The sequence below is a fragment of the Dermacentor albipictus genome, chromosome 10 (genome assembly GCF_038994185.2).
Source record: "Dermacentor albipictus isolate Rhodes 1998 colony chromosome 10, USDA_Dalb.pri_finalv2, whole genome shotgun sequence".
NCBI classification, from domain to species: domain Eukaryota; kingdom Metazoa; phylum Arthropoda; class Arachnida; order Ixodida; family Ixodidae; genus Dermacentor; species Dermacentor albipictus.
Window position 1 is genome coordinate 1851510 of NC_091830.1, and position 24994 is coordinate 1876503.

The 24994-nt window shown below is 45.8% G+C and overlaps 1 protein-coding gene across 6 annotated transcripts in view; it reads right to left on the minus strand.

Moving 5' to 3' along the window:
- LOC135911965 (isobutyryl-CoA dehydrogenase, mitochondrial-like) overlaps positions 1 to 24994 on the minus strand; it is a 573736-nt gene that overhangs the window by 37347 nt on the left and 511395 nt on the right. For all 6 annotated transcript variants that reach the window (XM_070527797.1, XM_065444338.2, XM_065444342.2 and 3 more), the window contains 2 exons: positions 13196 to 13293; positions 12091 to 12243 (listed from right to left, as the gene is read on the minus strand). In XM_070527797.1, the coding sequence (XP_070383898.1) occupies positions 12091 to 12243; positions 13196 to 13293 (251 nt within the window). The remainder of the gene's footprint in view (positions 1 to 12090; positions 12244 to 13195; positions 13294 to 24994) is intronic.

Consider the following 24994-nt stretch of genomic DNA (forward strand, 5'->3'; position numbering starts at 1 on the left):
ATTATCGGGAATCCGGAAAGTCAGTAGTTGACTGTACACTGACAACTCCTCCAGCCGCCAACAGGGCGTCAAAGACGATTCATTACGATTTCTGTCTGTTGCTCGATCCAGAATCACCGCGACTTTCGACCCTTTCAATAAAATTACAGCTAATTTTTCCTGATAGAGACACAAATTCCCTGAGTTTTCCCTGAGTTTTTCCAGACTACTCAAAATCCCTGAGAATTCCCGGTTTTCCCGGTTGGTAGACACCCTGTTTAATGTTTCCTTACAGGGCTCGTATGAGGCATTGGGTAAGGAAGGCGTCACAGTAAGGATTAAATGAGCATAAACGATGGGTATACAACAAAACATAATATACATACATGAAAAATACGCAGTAATATATACACAATATTTACATTACAGCACTGCACAGGGGATGGTAGTTTACATATTGGAGAAAAGACAAAAGATACAGTTCATTCAACAAACAAAATAACAATGCAGAAAAGTAGCCACTTCAATGTCACAGGATAAAAATTACAAGAATAATAAGCAAAATAATGAACTCGTAAGTAAAAACAAGAGAGTGTACATAACGTATAAAACTGGAAAACAAAAGAAAAGACATCATGCCATTTGTCAAAGTTACGTAGTGGAATATGAACTCATGAGCTAGCAAAATTTATCAGGATTTGTTTCGGAGATGATGAAATGAGGAATAGCATTCCATAACCGAATGGCACGAGGAAGCGCTCACCATATGATTATGTTTATGGCACGGTTATGGTTACATATGCTCACTTCATCTCTATCTTCCTGTGAACTTGTGCTCTGTTTTCACATCTGAAACTAGACACAGTCCAAACATTTGCTTGAGTTTATTAAATTACTTTTCATTCTACCCTCAATGCCATATGGCATATTAAGCATAGGGGTTAGAAAGCATTAAAATAAAAACAAATACAGTGAGTTGTGGTAAAAGCATATAGATCCTTCTGATTATACTATTTTAGCTAACATTTTCATGAAAAATTTTGTCATTGGTGATGGCCACAACTGGGTAAAAGGTTCTATTTCTGGGAGGTGTGCGGCAAGAAAGGGCTGAAAGCAAAACTTGGTATAGCATGAATCAATTGTTTCATTATGGTGATCAACACAGTTTTAAATGTACTGCAGCTGCAGAATGAGGTCGTTGTGAAGTCGGGTACAACGAATATGAAATAGCAAGAGACTAATAGCAACATTATGACAAGTAGCTAGTGGGACAAGCGCTAGGTTAGCTTTCATCATAGTTATAACAGTTGTCATAGTTTGGAAGGGTAAAACCAACATAACTATTTTGTACTAATCCAAGTGAAGTAATCATGTTGAACAGATATCAAAGCGCACGCTAACACAAACAAAATTTTACAGAAAAACAGACAGGACAGCCCTTCACTTATATGCTGTCTTTCACTAAGCACTGTCCTGTCTGTTTTTCTCTCAAATTTTGTTGATGTTCCGGTGCACTTCAAGATCTGTTCAACATATAACCAACTAGCCCCACTCGCCACATTGAAGTAATCAGTTTAACCTGGTTTATGCAGATGCACATTAAATTTGGAGTGCATTAATGTTTTGTAGAGCAGCAGCTATCAAGTAGACAGTGGTTTGGAAAAGCTGCATACTACTCGAGCATGCAATTGGCACTGTTAATATTGCACTCTACATGAACGGTCCAACTTAAATTGGTTATGATGTGCGCAGCTATGATCGGATGATTATATGGTGAAATAAAATCCAAGGGGAAATTGTTAAGATGGCAAGTGCAAGGACAAGAATTAGTTTGAAATGCCCACATAGCGTTTTTTAATATATAGTGCCTATTAGCTACTTCCCATACTGTCAACTACTTTATATAATCCAAATCAAACTGAGGTGTTCTCATATCATCAATGTTAACAATTTCCAGGAAGACAACACAATAATCTGCAAACATGTGTATGCTAGAGAATAGGGCAGCACTATGATCACTAAAAGTATAATATCGATAGAATTGAACATGCTCTCAGGAACGGAGGAAGCCTAAAAGCAGTGAAGAAGAAACTAGGAATAGGCAAGCATCAGATGTATGCGTTAAGAGACAAAGCTGGCAATATCATTACTAATATCGATGAGATCATTCAAGTGGCTGAGGAATTCTTTAGAGATTTATACAGTACCAGTGGCACCCACGACGATAATGGATGAGAGAATAGTCTAGCGGAATTTGAAATCCCACAAGTAACGCCAGAAGAAGTAAAGAATGCCTTGGGTGCTATGCAAAGGGACAAGGCAGCTGGGGAGGATCAGGTAATAGCAGATTTGTTGAAGGATGGTGGACAGGTTGTTCTAGAAAAACTGGCCACCCTGTATATGCAATGCCTCATGACTTCGAGCGTACCGGAATCTTCAAAAAACGCTAACATAATCCTAATCCATAAGAAAGGGGACGCCAAAGACTTGAAAAATTATAGACCGATCAGCTCACTGTCCGTTGCCTACAAAGCATTTACTAAGGTAATTGCAAAGAGTATCAGGAACACCTTAGACTTCCGTTAACCAAACGACCAGGCAGGATTCAGTAAAGGCTACTCAACAATAGACTATATTCACACTATCAATCAGGTGATAGAGAAATGTGCGGAATATAACCAACCCTTATATATAGCTTTCATTGATTACGAGAAAGCGTTTGATTCAGTCGAAACCTCAGCAGTCCTGGAGGCATTGCGGTATCAGGGTATAGACGAGCCGTATGTAAAAATACTGAACGATATCTATAGCAGCTCCACAGCCACCGTAGTCCTCCGTAAGGAAAGCAACAAAATACCAATAAAGAAAGGCGTCAGGCAGGGAGATACGATCTCTCCAATGCTATTCACAGCATGTTTACAGGAGGTATTCAGAGACCTGGATTGGGAAGAATTGGAGATAAGAGTTGATGGAGAATACCTTAGTAACTTGCGAGTCGCTGATGATATTGCCTTGCTTAGTAACTCAGGGGACCAACTGCAATGCATGCTCACTGACCTGGAGAGGCAAAGCTGAAGGGTGGGTCTAAAAATTAATCTGCAGAAAACTAAAGTAATGTTTAACAGTCTCGGAAGGGAACAGCAGTTTACGATAGGTAGTGAGGCATTGGAAGTGGTAAGGGAATACATCTACTTAGGAGAGGTAGTGACTGCGGATCCGGATCATGAGACTGAAATAATCAGAAGAATAAAAATGGGCTGGGGTGCGTTTGGCAGGCATTCTCAGATCATGAACAGCAGGTTGCCATTACCCCTCAAGAGAAAAGTATATAAGAGCTGTGTCGTACCAGTACTCACGTACGGGGCAGAAACTTAAGAGGCTTACGAAAATGGTTCTGCTTAAATTGAGGACGACGCAACGAGCTATGGAAAGAATGATAGGTGTAACATTAAAGGATAAGAAAAGAGCAGATTGGGTGAGGGAACAAACGCGAGTTACTGATATCTCAGTTGAAGTCAAGAAAAAGAAATGGGCATGGGCTGGACATGTAATGAGGAGGGAAGATAACCGATGGTCATTAAGGGTTACGGACTGAATTCCAAGGGGAGGGAAGCATAGCAGAGGGTGGCATAAATTTAGGTGGGTGGATGAGATTAAGAAGTTTGCAGGGACAACATGGCCACAATTAGTACATGACTGGGGTAGTTGGAGAAGTATGGGGAGACCTTTGCTCTGCAGTGGGCGTAATCAGGCTGATGATGATGATGAACATCATCACTATCAATAAGAAATATAATCCCAGCACAGGTCCTTCTGGTGCACCTGACTGAGTTTCAGCAAGTGCGCTAGTGGTAATGAAATGAAAGTGGTTAAAATACATTCAATTCCTTTCAGAAGGTTAAGGTTGATAGCCAGAAAGCATAGCTTAAAAAGCAGTTTGTGGCATACGTTGTCAAATGTTTTATGAAGATTTTCAAAAAACACAGCCAGCACAGGTTGGCCTACCCAGGAAGCATGAAGGTGATGAGTAAAAACTAAAGGTTGAGTTTCACAGCAATAGGTTTCTTAAAAATCATGCAGCGGCTTAGTTAAAGGGCCTCTGAAATGGTCCGGACATATTTTGTAGACGCGTAGGGTACAGCTTAAGTAGAACATTTGCACCACAATTTAAGTGAAGCGTTACGTATTAATGAAGCTACAAGCGATTACAAGTTACCCTCCTCCCTAGCCATGCTTTTCCTTCCAACTCGTTTGCCGAGCGATCGGGGCTAAGCTCTGCCTTCACTGGTCCTGCGTCACGATGCGACGTCACATCGTCCATTTCCGGTTGTTTTGGAGCCTGCCCCCGCCCGCAAGAAACCTCTCCGCTAGCCGTTTGGCCGTCGACCTCAAGCGAGAGCTATCAAAAGCGTGCATTGCGAGCATTCTGTCATAGCGCCGAATGTGTCTGGTATTCCGGTAATCACACACTACCTGAATATTTCGACGGAACGATGGAGGCGTAAACTCAAGTTGATGAAGGAACTTTAGCGCAGACATACGTGAGCTGCCTGATCGTTCTCCACGGTCCAGCCACCCGCTGGCGCAGAGCTTAACCAGCCAAAAAAAGAGCTAATATTGCTCTAACCAAGTGTAAAACATTTTAAACATTTACAAAAACAACGTGTTAATGATTACACTCCTGCGAAAAATTTACACCAGCAGCCAAGAAGATTAAATTTTGTTACTGCTACTGTGTGTGGTTGAGCTTTATGCCACCAGGTGGCTGTACCGCGCAGACCATTCACATTTGCGCTTCTGTTCATCCCCTGAAACCACACGCAAGGGGACACGGCCACGCCCTGTCCCCTTGCATTTGCGTTTACCCAAATACCGGACTCGCGAAACGCTATTGCATTAGTAATCTTCCGGTGTAAAGTGACGGCCGCAATCACACAAATCCTGGCACCGATCGGATAGCAGCAGTCCGATGCGCTGCAGCCAGTCCGCTCATCTACTGGCTTGCAGAGGGACACGATGTCGCAGCTTGACATATTGCCAGTCGCTACGTTTGCAGTCCACAACGCAACAAAGTCGAATCATAGCGCTCGCGAAAACACAAACCGACACTGACAGCGGAGCTCTCGTCAAAGACAGAGCACGTTGTAACACAAGCAGACGACACTTGCTGTGTGCCAGAAGTGCTTAAGTGTACTGAAAAATTTTTCTTGTGCATTCTCTTTATGTTACTTTCTTGTTATAAAAACAAATTAACATACCAACTATTACGAACAGCATTTGTTTACCATAAAGTTGGAAAACTTATCTATCATGCGCCCTGGTCAGCCAATCGGATAGCTCGCCCCACTGACGTCATATGGGTGATTTCGGTCATATGGGTAGGGGCGGCTTAAAATTCTGCCGAGCAGTGTACTGCGATCGGCAGCGATGTGCATTTTTAAAGCCTTATAATAAATAACACGCTTTACGCGGAGCACTTAGATGTGTCAATTAATGATCAGAAGGACTTACTCTAATGACTCAGTACGTTTGTAGAAAATCGTCAAAATCGTTTCAGGGTCCCTTAAAGTATCAATTTGGCACCAGAATGCTAGAAAAATTTGTGACTATGACAGATTCTAATAGTTTGCAAAAAGCACTTGTAAGGAAAATGGGTCAGTAATTAAGAGGTAAAATGTAGTCAGATTTATAGATCAGAGCTACCTTCCCAATTTTCCATTCCTTTGGAAGTAAACGTGTTCAGGGATTGCTGAAAGATTGTTTCAGTATATCATGGAACTAAAGATGCTAGTGCTTTCAAGAAATTTAATGTTAAGGCTCATTCACACTGGTGACTTGCAGATTGCAAAGCGGCCGCTCACAAATGGTCACAAATGGTCGAAAAGCAATTGTTCTGGGTCAGTTGCTCATTGCTCAATTTTACAGTCGTGTGACTGCAGTCACAAATCTGCTGAACCGATCAGCGAAGTGCCAGAAGTGACAACAGCACTGGTTTACATTCAGCCTCCCTTGGCTGCCTAGTGCCAGCAAATACAAATGCGAGAATGTCTGCTCCTCTGCACCATGACTGCAGTCAACACGCTTAAATATTGAGACGTGTACTTGTTTATCTTTATCAGATGACCGCGTTTCACCGCCTAACAAATTTTCTGTAATGTTAATGTAATGGAAGTTTCTGTAATGTTACTGATGGTTCCATCCGCTGTCTGTCGCTGAACCGTGTGTAATCTGATTTCATGTAATGGCGTAGAACATTGTGGAAGACACCCGGGTCCCAGGGATTACTCTGGAACATTCGACGACTGATGTATAAAAAGTCGATGCGCTTGACTTGCTGATCACGTTTACGATGATCGCCGACTGTGTTCGCCGCTATCATTGTGCTTTAAGTGTAACTTGCTTTGGTGGGCACAAGTTCGCCTAATAAAACGCTAGTCTTGCTGGCCATTCACCATTTTACTTTCTTCACCGTCACTACCACGTGACATCTGGTGGAGGTGTGCTAGTGCGTTCATGTACAGAACGCCCCCGCAAAGCCGTGATCCAAGCCTGAACCATGAAGACAACACCATCGTCGCCAAGGACCAGTGAGCTAGCTGCATGCTGTAAGGACCGCCCCTGGATCATGGACGTTTGTCTGTGAAGATCAGGAAGATTGTTACAAAGTCAACGACCACAATGGCTGCACCAGCATCCCCCATCTTGCTTCAACAGCCTAGAGAGCCACCTACCTTCGGTGGAGCTTCGTCGGAGGATCCAAAAACCTGGCTGGAGACTTTTGAAAAGGTCTCGGTTTTCAACAACTGGACCTCTGAGGACAAGCTGCGCCACAAGTACTGGTCCTTGGAAGATGCCGCGAGGACGTGGTTTGAGAACTGGGAGTCGACCCTTACAACATGGAAGCTGTTCCGAAGTAACTTCCTGCGGACCTTCACAAGCATCATCCGGAAAGAAAGGGCTGAGGTTCTATTGGAAGCCCGAGTGCAGCTACCAAAAGAGAATGTTGCCATCTTTACAGAAGAAATGAGCCACCTATTCCGTCACGCCAACCCGGAAATGTCCGAGGAGAAGAAAGTCCACCTACTCATGTGTGGTGTGGAGGAACTTTTCGCCGGAATGGTACGAAGCCCATCGAAGACCATCGACGAGTTTCTTCACGAGGGCACCAGCATTCAGAAGACACTGGAAATGTGTAACCGGCAATTCAACCTCCACATGAACTCAACAAGCTACACTGGAGTTCAATCACTGGCCACCAACGACCTGCGTGAGACCATGAGAGCGGTCGTGCGGGAGGAGATACAGAAGCTGTTCCCTTCATCACAAGCCACAGAAGACAGCTGCCATCACAAAGTTCCAGCAGCCCATCGACAAGAAGGCAGTGCGTAGATTCCTTGGCATGTGTGCCTACTATGGCGCTTTGTCAAAGACTTTTCACGCATCGCTGAGCTGTTGGCATATCTAACTAAATGTGGTGTCAAGTTCAAGTGGGAAACGCCGCAGGCCGACGCATTTCAAGAACTCAAATGACGCATGCAGTGGCCACCAGTACGTGTGCACTTCGATGAGTACGCCGATACAGAAATCCACACTGATGCCAGTAGCCTAGGCCTCGGTGCCATCCTAGTCCACAGGGAAGATGGACTTGAACGGATGATAGCTTACGCTGGCCAGTTACTGTCAAAAGCGGAAGGCAATTATTCTAGGACCGAAAAGGAATGCCTTGCCATCGTTTGGGCTACAGCAAAATTTCGCCCTTACCTATACTACAGGCCAATCAAAACCGTCAGCGACCATCACGCGTTGTGTTGGATAGCAAATTTAAAGGATCCTTCAGGACGGCTGGTGTGGTGGAGCCTCAGACTACAAGAATACGACATTACTGTAACCTACAGGTCCGGACGAAAACACTGTGATGCCGATTGCCTATCACGCGCCCCCATTGACCCGCCGCAGCAACATGACGAGGATGACGACGCCTTCCTTGGAATAATAAATGCGGAAGACTTCGCTGAACAGCAATGAGCAGACCCAGAGCTAAAAAGCCTCATCAATTATTTGGAAAGGCACACCGACGTCCCTAGGGCATTTAAGCGAGGATTGTCTTTGTTTTTGCTTCAAAACAATCTACTCGTAAAGAACTTCTCACCAGTCCACGCCAACTACCTTCTTGTTGTTCCGTCAGCGTTGTGTCAAGAAGTACTGCATGCCCTACATGATGATCCGACCGCTGGGCACCTCGGATCCTCCCGGACGCTATCGAGGATACAGGAAAAATATTACTGGCCGCGCCTGACCACCGATGTCATCTGTTACATCAAGACATGCCGAGACTGTCAACGACGCAAAACACCAGCGACAAGGACAGTGGGATTGCTACAGCCAATCGAGCCTCCTTACCGACCATTTCAGCAGATCGGGATGGACTCGTTGGGACCCTTTCTGACGTCAACATTCGGAAATAAGTGGATCGTCGTGGCGACGGACTACCTCACCCACTTCGCTGAAACGAAAGCTCTGCCGAAAGGTAGCGTAGCTGAAGTGGCGGAACTCTTTGTCGAGAACATCCTGCTGCGACATGGTGCCCCAGAAGTCCTCATCACCGACAGAGGAACGGCCTTTACAGTGGAGCTCACCCAAGTCACTCTGCAATACAGCCAGACAAGCCACAGGAGGACAACTGCCTACCCACCGCAGATGAATGGTCTCATGGAGCGCCTGAATAAGACCCTCACTGGCATGCTAGCAATGTAGGTCGGCGTCGAGCACAAGACCTCGGATGCCATCCTGCCGTACGTAACCTTCGCTTACAACACGGCGGTGCAAAAAACAACACAGATCACGCCATATAAGCTGGTTTATGGCAGGAACCTGACGACTCTCGACGCCATGCTGCCGCACGTCACCTGCAAAGAGAATCTTGACATCGACATCCATCTCCAGCGCGCCGAAGAAGCCCGACAACTTGCCCAACTGAGGATCAAGAACCAGCAGAGGACAGACAGCCGACACTACAACCTTTGATGACGCTACGTCAAGTACCAGCCCGCAGACCATGTTTGGGTTTGGACACCAATTTGCTGACAAAGACTTAGCAAGAAGCTTTTACACTGCTATTTCGGAGCCTACAAGATCATCCAACGCATTGGCGCACTCGACTATGAGGTCGTACCAGACGGCATTTTACTATCACATCAGCGCCGCTCACGACCTGAAATAGTCCACGTTGTGCGACTCAAGCCATTCTACCAGCACTAATAAACTTTGGGACTTTGCGTAGTTGACCTCTCGACTTTTCTTTTTGGATTCTGTTTTTTTTCGTTGTTTTGTTACTTTTATTTAGTAAGTGTCCTTATGTTTGTAGCATTGGGACGATGCTTCTTAAGAGGGGGGTATTGACACGTGTACTTGCTTATCTTTATCGGGTGACCACGTTTCATAGCTTAGCAAATGTTATCGCACAGTGCAGGATGCGCCTGCATGTATCGGAAGTTTCTGGAATGTTATCGATGGTTTTATCCGCTGTCTGTCGGTGAACCTTGTGTAATTTGATTTCACGTATGCGCGACGCGAATGGCGTAGAACTTTGTGGAAGATACGCGGGTCCCAGCGATTACTCTGGAACATTGGATGACTGATGTATAAAAAGCCGATGCACTTAACCCGCTGATCAGATTTCCGATGATTGCTAATTGTGTTCACTGCTATCATTGTGCTTTAAGTGTAACTTGTTTTTGTGGGCATAAGTTCGCCCAATAACGCAGTAGTCTCGCCATTCATCATTTTGCTTTCTTCATCGTCACTACCACGTGACAGTATTCACTAGGGCAGCTAATGAACTCTGTAAAACAGTTCCTTTTATGACAAGCTGAATGTATGTTTCAAAGATCGCACCAACACAGACTTGACATGGACAGAAATTGAGAAGATGTTTGGCAACCCTCAAAAGTACTTCATGCACAAGCATGCAAACATTGCAGATCCCCACAGTTCTCGCTGAAATTGAGACTCTCTAGGATTGCGACTTGCAGTTTGCACTCAGTCGGGCTTTGTCGCCAGTCGAAATTGGTTGTGCGACCTCTCTCTCTCTCTCTCTCATTAGCCAGTGTTAATGAGCCTTTAGTGCAGACATCGCCAGAGTGAAAGTGATATGGCAATGCATATATTAATTAGTCAATTCCAGGTACTTCTATAACCACTGAAAGCATTGATAATTATTTATATAGGTATGCATTACGTAGTTAAATATCATACGTTTACAAGAACTGACTAACAAATGAGTTCATTTTCAGAATAATCTTGCACACCAAGTGTATTGTCAACTAAAGGGTTATTATTTGCAAAAACTTCATAAAAAGTGTTTTTATTATTTGTGGTAGCAAGCTAGATAAGAAATTATTTGTAGCCATTTTAGTGAGTACCATATTAGTAGGTTGCCCAGCAAGCATTATAAGTGAATGTTTGCGCTAAATAATAGAACTCTTTTTTCTGTTTAGATGAGTGCTTTAGATGGGCGAAATACTACAGGACTTGCAGATTTGAGATGATTGTCCGGTTAAGAATGTATCTTTCACTTAGTTTGTGAGTCGTACATGCAAACACATACCAGTTTAGTCTATCAAAATCTCTCACAGAATCCTTATAGAAATGGGATATTTTGTTACTGTAGCTACAAAATTAACTTTTTTAATGTTGTGTGTGGTTTTTCAATGCGTAGCTTTTATTTTGTAGAAAGTAGCAATAATTTTGCCTACTACTGCATTTTCTTTTTTACTTATTTCAGCAATTTCAGTTTTATGCGATTTTACCGTATAAAAAAGCAGCTGCCATAAGAATGTTTTTTCCTAATAACACTCAGTAGGGACCCTTTAACAAATTTGTTGGGTCCCAAAAGTGTGTACATTGCAATTGTATACATTATTTACGTTAAATAAACTTTCAAACAAGAAGATGTAGCAACATGAGAGTCCTTTAAATGACCTTGCTGATCAACAACCATTTTCTAGGTCAGTGCGTTCACATAGCCTCCCCTGGACTTTTCATGAGGCAGTTCTTGTATATACTGCATTTATTTCTAAATTAAAGCTTAGTTCAAATCATGTCTCCACTGCGTTTCGGCTTCCATTTCAGCTGCTTTTCTCAGATGTTAATCATGAAAAAAAAAATCCAAGGGCACCTAAGCACTTTTTATGAGTTGTGAATGCGAAAGCAATAATGTCCGATTGAATGGCACTGAGTGGTCCTTCAAGTTTTGAACTCCTCGCGAGCAAGTGAGCGCGTTTTGATTTGGCCTAACTGAGGCACAGTTAGAACTCAGGTGAGAGCTTGCACAGACAAGGAAACACACAGATAACACAGGCTTGCAAGGGTGAGGGCGGCGCGTAATCGTGGCGATGCCCTCTCCCCTCACGCAATACCATGGCAGCAGCTGTTCCCTTTCACTTGCTCTGCTCCGCCAAGGCCCGAGCCAGCAAGCAAGCGGGAACCTGCGTCACGAGCGTGAGAGGCACCTTTTGTTTTGCTGATATGTGGCTAAAGGATTTTATTTTTCAGCAATATACCACCCTTGTCTATAATCATCCCAACAGTGGCGGAGCAGGGGTGGCACAAGCTGCCAGGCTTGAGTAAGCAGAAAGGAACATTTACTTGAATAGCGTGGGTTGCTGAGTGCGTCAGGTACCGCCTTCACAAGGCGGCACATATGTGAGATACTAATTCAGAAACTAACATTAACAGGACAGCAAGCTAGCAATGTAATCTTTGGGAGCAACCGCTGCATGTTCACCTGGCTATGCATTTTCATGAACACAACGACAGGCTAGTTTTTCCAGACATGGGAGCAGCCTTTACTCACTCGGTGCCTACTGCACAGGTACGCTGTTAAACCTGAGCACATCAACCAAATGGGTGGATTGTGTAGGCCATGCTTCACTGGCAGGTGGCAGAGGCCTGAAGTTTACTAAAACTTCAAACTTCTGCAGTGTGGAAATGTGAAAAATAAAAAAAGCAATCAACAAAAAGCTAATGAAATCTGTCTCCATATGTCTGTCGTAGCTTCTTCTTATTCACCACGGTAACTCTAAACCATGGAAACAAAAAACGAAAGGCAACCTTAAAACCAACTTCCGTGGCATGAAGCTTGGCCATGGCACACAACGTCATCTTGTCTGGAGTGTCGTCATCTATGGACTGCGCTGCTCGCCTCACAATCAGACGTGATGTCTGCAGCCCTGTAGCCATCTTTGCCAAGTTGAACTGGTTGTTCTGAAACAAGCAAAAATACAAGCTTCCAGCTGACAAAGTTGGCTTAATCATAAGCAAGAGCTTAAGCTTGAAATAAGTAAACAGGAGAAATAAATCCATTGCCCATTACCCATAACTGATGCCTCTTTAATTCTAGATTGTGAGTGGCAAAGTGGGGCACAAATCCCATGCATTCTTCATTTTTTGTGAAAATGCCAAGAAATTGTGGCATCATGCACATCTTTTGTTTTGCCTACAAACATGAGAAATAGAAAGACAGCAGAAAAGCATGAACAAAACTAGTAAAAACTGGGAGCTTCACAGTGTGAGAAAAGCAGGGTAATTACTGGAGAGCCATGTCTGGTCTCCCTTTCCTGCACTCACTACTTGCTCCCTGAATCAGCCACATTCTATTACTGCACCCAAGAGAGTAGACAGAGCACCAAATTATTTTTTAGACCGACTCCCTGCACTTCCTACCAGTACCACATGATCAATGTGCCCCTGCAACTTCAGTCTGCAACACTTTTGTTCGCATAAATGAGACTGCACCTACTCCCGGAGACTTCTCGGAGCATATTTTGAACTCGTGTACCGACTACGTCGAAAGACATTAAAGCAATGGCTTTATTTAACTACTTCCGTCGGTTTTCAGGGTTGGTGGATGGCAGTGCAACATGGTAGAGGGTAACAAGAGTGAGGAGGAGGAGAGTAAAGAATGGAGAAGGAAATGCATGTGTGGACGATGAGCAGAGAGAAAGGCACGTGATTGGTTGGTGTGGGTGATGATGTCATGCACGTAGGAGGAGGAAAAATGTGAGGAGGGCCAGTGCCAGGCAACATCCTTTCCACATTAAAAGCACAGTATAAAAAATACAGCACAATAACTGGAGAGCTATCACTGCCTTTGACAATAATCTTGGATGGTTCCTGATCACATTTTTTGTGACAGCACAGGGTGAAAGAAGTGTACCTGGTAAGAGGCAAGGGGCTTTCCAAACTGCTTGCGAACCTTCAAATGTTCCTTTACTATGTCGATGCTAGCAGCTGCAGCTCCCATGGAACAGGATGCTGTGGATAAACATGGAAATGCAATGCTCAATGGCTGAACTGGTGCAAGACTCAATGGGTTCAAAGGCTCTAAAAACCAGCACTGCACTCACAAAAATAGGGTACTTTCAGCTGCTGGTTTTAATAGCATAGCATAGCCATGTGCCACATTTTTTGAACCAAGTAAAATGAGAAAAAGATTTTCGACATAATAGTTCTTTCGGTTCTACTTTATTTGCCACATTGAAACATTTTTTTTCTCCAGGATTACTTACATGATGTTGATAAGAAGAAAACATTTGGTGATGCTTTGTCCACATCGTCAGTTGATAAGAGGATGGGGCTTTGTAACTTAAAAAAAGAGGAGTAGGATACCATTTGAAATGTGGCAGAAATATAAACTAATTGACAGTGAGACTTCGTGGTCTTGCCACGAACACATATTTGAAGCCAGAAATGCTCTCTCCCGTTAGGCAACTGCTGAACTAAATTTAATTGAGTATGCTGTATTTAGTAGTGACGAAAAGATTTTGCAGTAAAATAATGGAAAGAAAATTTAAACTTAGGCCTTCCCCTTTCCTTTCTCTTAAGCAAAAGAAAGTGACGGAATGTTTCTTTAGAAATAAAACTCAAGTTTACAGATTTGTGGCGTTCCCAACATAGAAAATTCTATGCCTGCTACAGTAGTGGACAAGAGCAACATATTGGAGTCAGCTCTAGATCACCCTGTTGTTCTGTTTTGTAAAAGCCATGTAACCAAGGCGACAATTTCCAGTAAAATGTAAATTATTGTGTTACTTTGAGGGAATTCTGGCTTCACTGTCTGTGATAGTTTCATAAAGGACACTGTGTGCGCAAGGGAATGCTGGCATTCAGAAAGATCGCCTCATCTCAAACATGGCCTGGCTAAAGCATCAATGGTCAATACTATGGAAAAAAAGATTTCGTGGAATCAAATCAATAAGTTATGGCTTTCTTTACCATAACTTTTATTAATACGGTAATTAGTTCTGTGAGCTTCCAGAGAACTTATTTGCCATATTCAGTATCCTTGTGCTTTGAGTTAAGTATTTCAGCCTCACCTTGCCATCTGCTAACCTCCTGATTAGGTCAGGTGGCACACTAACTTATCTAGAAAAGCGGCGGTCCTGGGTTCAATCCCCGGACTAGACCACATTTTTCTTCAACTGTGAACATTTCTTTCCGAGAAAAGCTTATGGGTTTCCTTTGGAGCTCTGTGCTACATGCGAGTAGCGATATAATCTCGACCAGGTGAGGTGGGTCTTCACTGCAAGAATCAGGAAACGACGACGAAGCCGGGCATCGCGATAATGAAAAAAAAAAGTAGAAAAGATTGTATTCATGTCATTGGTACATGGCTGGGACTCTCATCTGAGTCTCGAGCAGTTCTTTTAACACCGGGGCCAGCATGGCCTTAAATAACCTCTGGCAGTCTTGCGGGCATCGCCGTCTTCTTCCGGAGCCTGTCTTTCCCTTTGCCTATCCTTGGTTTCAGGTCTGGGAAAAGGGTGACGTCGTCTTGACCTTCGGTTTGTCTTTCTTATTCTATCCTATTGTGCCAGCTCAGGGAAAAGGGTGACGCCATTTCATAGAAGAGGGCAATTATGTTGACGTGGGGAAGCCCATTTGAATGCTTCTCACAATTGACAGGTCGATCATAACAGTAGGCAAAATTTTCCTTTCATCTTTTATTAATGTTTACTGATACGCAAATCATGAAAATTAAAATGTGCAACTTAGGCTGATGCACAATGAGCAGAGATCTTTTCCTCTTTCCTCAAACTTAGCAATGTGCCAGCACTGGTTGATCCAACATAACAGGGGGGGTGTCCACCTAGTGGACATGTCCATTTCGTCTACTGCTGAAATTGTGATTGGCTGGGCTGGGGAATGTGTCAGAAGGAGGCAGGCGCCCCCAACAAATTGGCACTTGAGTAGCAGACGAAATGGACATGTCCACTAGGTGGACACTTACAAAATACCCCCCTGTACGCCTTAGCACAAGGGCTTAAGTTTAAAAAAAAGGAAAAAGAGAGAAAGAGAGGAAAAGAGTACTTATATTTAAAAAAAGAAAATACGGCATTTTATGTGGTATTTTAGTAGAGACCAAGACACTGTGACAGATGGTAAACAGGTGGGACTTCTATAGGTGCCCTTTGAGAAACATGCCAATTTGATGAAGCCCCCATGCGTACAGCAGTGCCATTAGCGCAATGATAGGCCAGTACTACCGCCACGAGCAACACAGAGGTCTGCCTCACTGAGAAACAATTCCAGCCAGGGTGCACTGCAATAGTTCACCAGACAGGGCAAACAACAAGTGCATGAGGCACTCAACCACTTTTGCAGGCCACCAACTGCCACCAATACCACTACAGGCACCAAGCGAGGCATGCCGTCAGCTGCTGGCAGTGTCCACACCAAAAACAATGCCTAGTCACCCCTGTGCCATCACCACGCTGCCTTCACAGTATGTTTCAGGGCAGGACTGCTGAGGCACACCTGCCACTTGTCAGGCAAGCTGTTATAAAAAATAAGTTTCTGCTGTTCTTCTATAAACACCGAAAAATGAGCTGTGCATAAGGTAACGTGCCACAGTTTGAAGTACAATGAGTCTTACACTTCTAAACACGCTCTAAATCTTTTGTATTGACCTGTAAACTGCATGTTAATAATTAAAAGGTTATCTCATTAGTAATGCTAGTTATTTAATTTCATTTATTGTATCCTCAAGGCCTGACAAGGCTTTACAGAGGGGAGTGGGTTACAGGTAATATCAGCAATTACACGAGAAAAAACTATACAACATAAAAAGTACAATCTTACAAATAATTCGGCAGGAATACAATGAGTAGGAAAAAAGGTTATTACAAAAAATACAAGGTATACAGGTACATGAAACTGCGAGCTAATAAGTAATGTTGTTTAAAGCAAAATGAAGCAAGGAATTATCATTGATGGATACAATGTTTACGGGAAGGCAGTTCCACTCTAGTGAGGTCAGAGGTAAGAATGATTGGGAAAATGTATTTGTGTGGCAAGAAGGAACATGAACCTTGTGAATATGCATGAATAGATCATGCAGTGTTGTATGGGGAAAGGTCTTGTGGAATAATGATAAACAGGAAACATTACATTGAGCTGCAAGAGGTGGAAGAGAAAGGCTAGTTTATTTAATTAGTTTAATTAATTAGAAGCACTAAAACATGCAGGCAGCTTCTTCTAATGAGAACCTTCCTTATGCTTGATCACTTGAGAAACTTCCAGTACATCAGCTGCAACCCTCTGTAGGGAGGGAATGGTCACAATTTCTTGATGTCCAGTAAAATAAAGCCCTTGTGTGACCCCATGCCTGTAAGCTAAGATAAAGTTATACATTTCAGCACATTTTCTATCATTATTATGCATGACATCCTGTGTTTACGTTTGTGTACAAATTGGCATTTCCTCTAGTCAGCTTTCAATCAATGTTCAGAACTAGTTATGTCTTCTCTGCCACGTACCTTGGTGCTGTGGACATAATACAGTTCTGAATGTTTTCCACGAAGTTGTGGCAAGGGCAATAATTCGTTGCTAATAAGAAAGAATGAAGAAGTGCAAATGGGGCACAAGCAGACCAAAATCCTGCAGAAATCACCTCAGGATAACTGCCAATGATGTTAGTGTAATCAGTACTGAAGAAATGTAGCGACATATCACAGTGCCACCGTCAAAACCCATAAAGTGTGCTGCTGCAGCCAGGCCCCTCTCTCGCGCTTCACTTTAAACACACCGCACCACCTAGTGGCACCACCGTGAAGTCCATGCATAGTGCATGTCTGAATATATATTGACACAAGATGATTTCGAATTACGCGCGCCAGCCGCCTCCTGCGTTCGTGCAGTTGTTTACTGCTACCTGCGAAAGATAGCGGCAGTGAAGCGGGCAACACGGGCTCGCAAGGCACGCGCAATCGGAGCAGCGTGTCATGAGCGCGGGACACGAGCGAAGAAGAAGACGTGCGGGTCTCTTGCGAAAAGACTGCGAACGCTCCTGTGAAGCTCTTGTTTAGCTGTGTGTCGGGCACAAGTTCGCCCAAGGTAAAGCGATTAAAGCACCATCACTCAATTGTGCGTTACAAATCTGGTGGAGGTGCGGGGTATGATTTCAAGCCCTTCTCAAGTCAGGGAAAGGAGCCTGGACTCACGGCAACTTGGACCCATCGAATTGACTCCTGTTCACCAACGCAGCAGTCGTCGCCTACGTGGTGAGCCCCCTGAGTTCTCCTCTTTGCCGGATTCTATCGGTGCTTCAGCATCTGCTAGCGGAAACGCTATCGAGATGACCACTCAAACCACGCCAACTCATATCGTAGTCAACTCGCCAATGACGCCAGAGCCTTTCCACGGCGACACATTTGAAGACGCAGAGGACTGGCTGGAACGCTTTGAGCGCGTGGCCGAGTTCAATGGATGGAGCGGAGAGCGCAAGCTACGAAACGTTTACTTCGCATTGGAGGACAGCGCACGAACATGGTTCGAAAACCACGAAGCGACATTTGTGTCGTGGGATGCTTTTCGACGGGAGTTGCTGGCAACCTATCCGAGTACCGACCGCAGGGAGAGGGCCGAAGCTGCCCTGCAAGCTAGAAACCAGCGTAACAACGAAAGCGTGGCCATGTATGTAGAAGACATGTCCCGCCTATTCCGCCGAGCGGATCCGAACATGAGCGAGGACAAGAAACTACGCCATCTAATGCGGGGCGTAAAACAGGAACTGTTCGCAGGGTTGGTTCGGAGCCCGCCGCGCACCGTCGCTGAGTTTCGTTCAGAGGCGACGACTATGGAAAGCACGTTGCAACAGCGATCAAGGATGTACAACCGGGAGATGAACATCACCTCTGTGGGCGCATTTCCGGCCGTCTTCGGAAACAGCGTGGAGGTCATGCGAGAGCTCGTGCGATCCGTAGTGCGAGAAGAGCTTCAGAGGCTACGGCTTGACCAGAACGTTCCAACGCCCTCTTCGCTGGCAGACCTCGTTCGCGAAGAAGTCAGACAGGTGGTCCGGGAACCACAGCTTAGTGCGCAGCCCCAAGCGCCACTCCTGCGCCAGCCGACCCTCTCATATGCCGATGTGCTGAGGCAAACTCCCGGACGTGCTGACGTCGCAGCCACTTCCGCTATGAATAGCTCGATGCCTCGTACTACGCTGCCGCCACCCGAGAGAAGATTCAGGAAGGCCGATGTATGGCGCACTCCTGACCGAATACCCCTCTGCTACCATTGCGGTGAGGCTGGCCACCTGTACAGAATGTGCCACTATCGTCAGGCAGGGCTTCGCGGTTTTCCGGTGAACGCACCTTGCCCTCGAAATGGTGAGCGTCCCTTGGAAATCGAAGAGTACCTGTCCACTCGTCAAAGCTCCCCATACGCCTACCAGCAACACCAACCTCGGTCAACAGCGCCGTTGAGGCATCGGTCACCGAGCCCCCACCCGTCTTCAAGCTCTCCAAGACGCCGTTCACAGAGCCCGCGTCAGGAAAACTAGAGCCAGCGACCTCGGGAGGTAAGGTCGCTGCCGACGCGAAAAGAGAAGAACCTCCATCGATGACTCCGAGCGACGAAGAGGGACTCAGAAACCAGTGCCGTAAGAGTGACGTTGCTTCCGATTTACGTGTGTTTGTTGACGGTTACGAAGTAGACGCATTAGTGGATACAGGTGCAGATTACTCGGTAGTAAGTAGTGAGCTCGCCAGGAAACTGAAGAAAGTGCTGACTCCTTGGAAAGGGCCACAAGTTCGCACAGCAGGAGGACACCTCATCGACCCGACGGGCAAGTGTACGGCTAGAATAGGAATTCGAGGCTTCACGTACGTCGCCAGCTTAATCGTACTTCCCGAGTGCTCAAGAGACTTGATTATTGGCATGGACTTCTTGCAGGATAATGGCGCTATAATCAACTTGCGGGAATCATGTGTTTCCTTCTCAACCAAGCACGCTGTCGCAGCATTCAACACTGAAGAAAAATTCGACGCCCTTTACATTGCCGATGACGACGTGATGCTTCCTCCGAGATCCAGCGTAGCCGTCACAGTCAGAAGCGACGCGTTCAGCGACTACGAAGGAATTGCAGACAGCAACACCAGTCTCCTACTCGAAAAGGGGATCTGCATGGCAAGAGGCCTTGTTCAGCTGCGTGGCGGATGTGCCAACGTTTTCCTCACTAATTTTGGGAATGAGGTGCAACATGTCGCGAAGGGAACCGTTGTTGCCACCCTTAATAACTTCGTCCAAGTTACAGATCTCAGCATTCCGGAGTCTTCACCATCGAATTTTCAAGATGTGGATTCTGTCCTCGCAGCCATCGACATCGAACCAGGCCTATCGCCCAGACAGAAGGAGCAAATAGAGACCCTCGTAAGAGAATTTGCCGAATGTTTTTCAGTGTCATCCAAAGTCCGGCGGACATCTATTGCCAAACATCGGATAATTGTTGACGAATCAGTGAGGCCTATTTGCCAGCATCCCTACCGAGTGTCACCAAAAGAGAGGGAAGCCATCGGAAGTCAAGTTAAGGAAATGCTTGAAGACGACGTAATTCAGCCGTCGGCAAGTCCGTGGGCGTCGCCTGTGGTACTTGTAAAGAAAAAGGATCAAACCTTGCGCTTCTGCATTGATTACCGAAAGCTGAACGCCGTCACAAAGCGGGATGTGTACCCACTTCCAAGAATCGATGACACTCTAGATAGACTACGAGATGCCAAATTCTTTTCCTCCCTGGACCTCAAAAGCGGCTACTGGCAGATAGAAGTGGACGAACGAGATCGTGAAAAGACGGCGTTTGTGACGCCAGACGGTCTGTATGAGTTCAAAGTGCTCCCATTCGGCCTTTGTTCCGCACCTGCCACATTTCAGCGGATGATGGACACTGTGCTCACCGGTCTGAAATGGCAAACCTGTCTCGTTTATCTTGACGATGTCGTGGTTTTTTCTACCACCTTCGAGCAGCATGTAGAACGTCTGCGGGCTGTGATGGAAGCGATTAGGTCAGCAGGTCTGACGATAAAACCGCAGAAATGTCATTTTGGCTTTCGCGAGCTTCTTTTCCTCGGCCATGTCGTCAGTTCAGAAGGCATTCGCCCGGACCCTGAGAAGACTGCGGCAGTGGAGAAATTTCCGAAACCAACCGACAAAAAGGCTGTTAGGCGATTCTTAGGACTTTGCGCCTACTACAGACGCTTTGTGAAAAATTTTTCAAGGATCGCCGAACCACTAACGCGGCTAACAAAGGAAGACGCGCCTTTCGTCTGGTTGAATGAGCAGGAGAATGCTTTCAATGAGCTCCGAAAGCGTCTTCAGAACCACCCAGTTCTCGCTCATTTCGACGAGGAAGCCGACACTGATATTCACACAGACGCAAGCAATTTAGGTCTCGGTGCCGTCCTCATTCAGTGGCAAAACGGAGAGGAACGAGTCATTGCGTATGCCAGTCGAACACTTTCGAAGGCTGAGGTGAACTACTCAGCGACAGAAAAAGAATGCCTTGCGGTGATATGGGCCATCAGCAAGTTTAGACCATACTTATATGGCCGACCATTCCGAGCTATCAGCGACCATCATTCGTTGTGCTGGCTGGCGAATCTCAAAGACCCATCTGGACGGCTGGCAAGGTGGAGTCTACGGCTGCAGGAATACGATATAACGGTCGTATACAAGTCCGGTCACAAGCACAGTGATGCAGATTGCTTGTCCCGTGCCCCGATTGAATACACCGAATCTACGCTTAGGGAAAATGAACAGGATTGCCCTTTCCTAGGAGCTGTAACATCATCACAAATGGCTCAGCATCAGCGATCCGACGCGGAGTTACGCCTGCTCATTGATTACCTAGAAGGACATCCTGTCGACATTCCACGAGCTTTTGTCCGCAGCTTGTCGTCGTTCGTCCTGAGAAATAATGTCCTGTACAAACGAAATTTCGAACATAGTGCAGAGACATTTCTGCTCGTCGTACCTTCAAAGTTACGACTCGAGATATTGGAAGCATGCCACGACGAGCCAGCAGCAGGACATTTAGGAGTGAGCAGAACATTTGCACGCATCCGCATGAAGTATTACTGGCCAAAGTTATTGAATTCTGTGCAGCACTACGTAAGAACCTGCCGGGACTGTCAAAGACGTAAAATACCACCATTCAAGCCAGCAGGTCTCCTACAACCGATACAGCCACCGGAAACTCCATTCGCACAAGTGGGAATGGACTTACTTGGCCCCTTTCCCACATCGTCATCAGGAAAGCGTTGGATCGTAGTTGCAACTGACTACCTAACTCGATATGCCGAGACAGGGTCTCTTGTCAAGGGAACGGCCAGTGAAGTCGCTGATTTTTTCGTCACTAACATAGTACTGCGGCATGGCGCTCCTAAAGTTCTCATCACGGACCGAGGAACCATATTTACTGCCCGCTTGACACAGTCCATTATGAAATTGACGCACACCAGTCACCGCAAAACCACGCCATATCATCCGCAGACAAATGGACTGACTGAGCGACTCAACAGAACGCTGACTGATATGCTGTCAATATACGTGGACATGGAGCACCGAACATGGGACAGGATACTACCGTACGCAACGTTCGCGTACAATACCGCTGTGCAAGAGACGACTCAAATGACACCTTTCCAACTCGTTTTTGGCCGGACCGTCACCACAACCTTAGATGCAATGCTACCAGTAGATGAGACCTCCGAAAATGACAATGACGTCAGTGACTTCACACAAAGAGCTGAAGAAGCACGGCAGTTGGCGCGACACCGCATCCAGCAGCAACAGCAAACCGACGCGGACCGATACAACGTGCGACGAAGAGACGTCCAGTATGCACCTGGAGACAAAGTATGGGTGTCGACTCCCGTACGGATGCGCGGCCTATCCGAGAAGCTTCTTCGTCGTTACTTCGGCCCGTATAGGATAATTCGCCGAATTAGTCCGCTGAACTACGAAGTTGCTCCAGAAGGTCAAGTAACCTCATCACGACAGCGGCATCGCACAGAAATCGTCCACGTCGTCAGAATGAAACCGTACTACGACAGGCAATAACTGCTTCCGCCTACAAGCGTTGCGAAATCATGACAGCCTAGAAATCACCGCCCTCTGTATGAGCATCGGGACGATGCACTCTTGGAAGGGGGACAATGACACAAGATGATTTCGAATTACGCGCGCCAGCCGCCTCCTGCGTTCGTGCAGTTGTTTACTGCTACCTGCGAAAGATAGCGGCAGTGAAGCGGGCAACACGGGCTCGCAAGGCACGCGCAATCGGAGCAGCGTGTCATGAGCGCGGGACACGAGCGAAGAAGAAGATGTGCGGGTCTCTTGCGAAAAGACTGCGAACGCTCCTGTGAAGCTCTTGTTTAGCTGTGTGTCGGGCACAAGTTCGCCCAAGGTAAAGCGATTAAAGCACCATCACTCAATTGTGCGTTACAATATTTAGACAAGAGTGTTTGGACATACTATACGACACCAATTCTATGCCACCCAGCACCGGAAAAATTTCAAAGGATTTTTTTTTTTTGTCATTGAAAAGTGGCACATATCTAGTGACCCAAGTTGCCGTCATAGAGTTTCATTAACCCTTTGACGGTTTTTGCCGTACATGTACGGCGGCGGTTTTCTGTCCCGCAAGGTCTTCGCCGTACGGGTACGGTTTCGACCCTCCGTTTGAAATTTCGCGCCATAATGATGATGCACGCTTACTGGGAGGTGCTGCCACCTCTTAGGACTTACAAGAAGCGTTTGAAATTTGTCCTACCTTCTTGGGGAGATAAACAGAACTGACTTCAAGCTTCAGCGCGTCGCACAGACTGCGGCCACACCCCTTTTGCAGTTTCGGTTTCGCCGCGTGATCGCAACGGAGGCGCGCGAAACGTCATTTTTCTCTTTGTTGGCACTCTCTTGCAAATGCTGTGGAAGTTGATTTCTATCTTGATTGCCACTGCTCTTAGCTTGTTTATAACCGCCGCTCGCGAGGTATTCTCGCTCTCAGCGGCAACGCGCTTTCGCGGTTTCGGTTCCGCCGCAACGGAGGCGCGCGAAACGTGATTTTTATCTTTGTCGGCACGCTATCGCAGGGGTGGCGGAAGTTGATTTCTATCTTGATTGGCACGGCTCCTAGCTCGTTTATCACCGCCGCTCATGAGGTATTCTCGCGCTCTGTGGCTGCGCGGAGACTCGTGTTTCAAGGAGTACCACACTCTAAAATACTATTGAACATATTGCAGTTCCGAGTGATGCCGACACTAAAATACTGTTCCTAATTTTTTTTACTATTTATTCCCGACTTTATACATCTTGTACATTCAATATCCGCAATAAAATAATTTGACCACCCGGGAATGTTTTCTTCAAAATAATTCGACCCTCAAAGGGTTAAAGGGGTGCTGAACAATCCCTTGGCTTGATGAAAAAACACAGTTCACGTCCACAGATAGCATACGCTGCTGTGAATATCTCAGGCAAATTTTGCAGTCATGCGCTGTGCTTGGAGCTCATAAGCGGAGCGCAAAGTCACATCTTTCTCAAACGCTTTCCTTTCAACAGAAGCCTGCCCCTCACTCTTTTCTGGATGCTTTATTCAGTAATATAGCAGATTTACATATGCTGCTGCTATTGGCCAATAGCTAACCTCAATCAAGAATGGTGTTCGGATCAGTGCGCTTCTTCCTACTGTTACTGTGTATATTTACTGACACAGTTTCATAAACAGGCTGAAGTAAGCGAAAATCTTCTTTCGAATTTCTACAACAATTACGTACTTCCGGAAGATACCGACTATCATCTGCTCACGCTTGGCCGCCCATGCAGGAATTAAACTGTGGCCACCTGCTGAATGGTGTCGTAGCCGTTGCGTCCTGCTAATTTCAACTAGTTTTGAATTCAACTAGCGCACACTCACTCCTGGCTGCTGCTGGTTAGACGCCTTGGCAGACGCCTTCGCTTCCTATTCAGCTACTGATAGCACTTCAAAATGCACAAGTTGGATGTGGCTACTATTAGTCCTCCCAGGTGGAAAGACCCCGTCAGATATTACTGCCTTTTGTCCTCTCTTTCTAACTGTAAACATGCACTTGAATAAAAGTCAACTCAAATTAAATTAGTTGGTCAAGCTGGTGCAGGATGAAGCCAGTCCACACTACATAGCATGGCCAGACTGGAGCATGTAAGCGTGAGTGCACACGCAAGCCCAGTCGTGCACAAAGCAAATGCTGCGCATACGCACTGTGTGGTGCAATTGCGATGACGCTTACTACAGCATAGCCAGTGCAGGCAATGAACACGTTTTTTGAGAGCCCTGGTTATAAAGACATGAGCTAGCATGCTGTACATACTGCACAACACTGATGTGCATCCGTGCTGATACAATAACTACAGGTGTCTGCTACACCCTCCCTCAGGGAACAAACAAAATAGACACTAACGCAAATATGAACAATTGTCAAAGCTTATGGCACTTGATTAAATTGTTCATCATAATAAAGCTTGTGTGGAGGCCTGACGGTACAAGTTGACCTTCTTGCAGCTGGTGGCAGTGGCGTGCCAGGCAAAGGCTCGCAGTCACTTGCTGGTAGGGTTGATCCTACGAATGTTTCTAGAGATGATGCTTCAGAGGCTCACGCTGTTGGTTCAGCTGGTGCTGTAGGTGCTGGTGTACAGGAGTTTT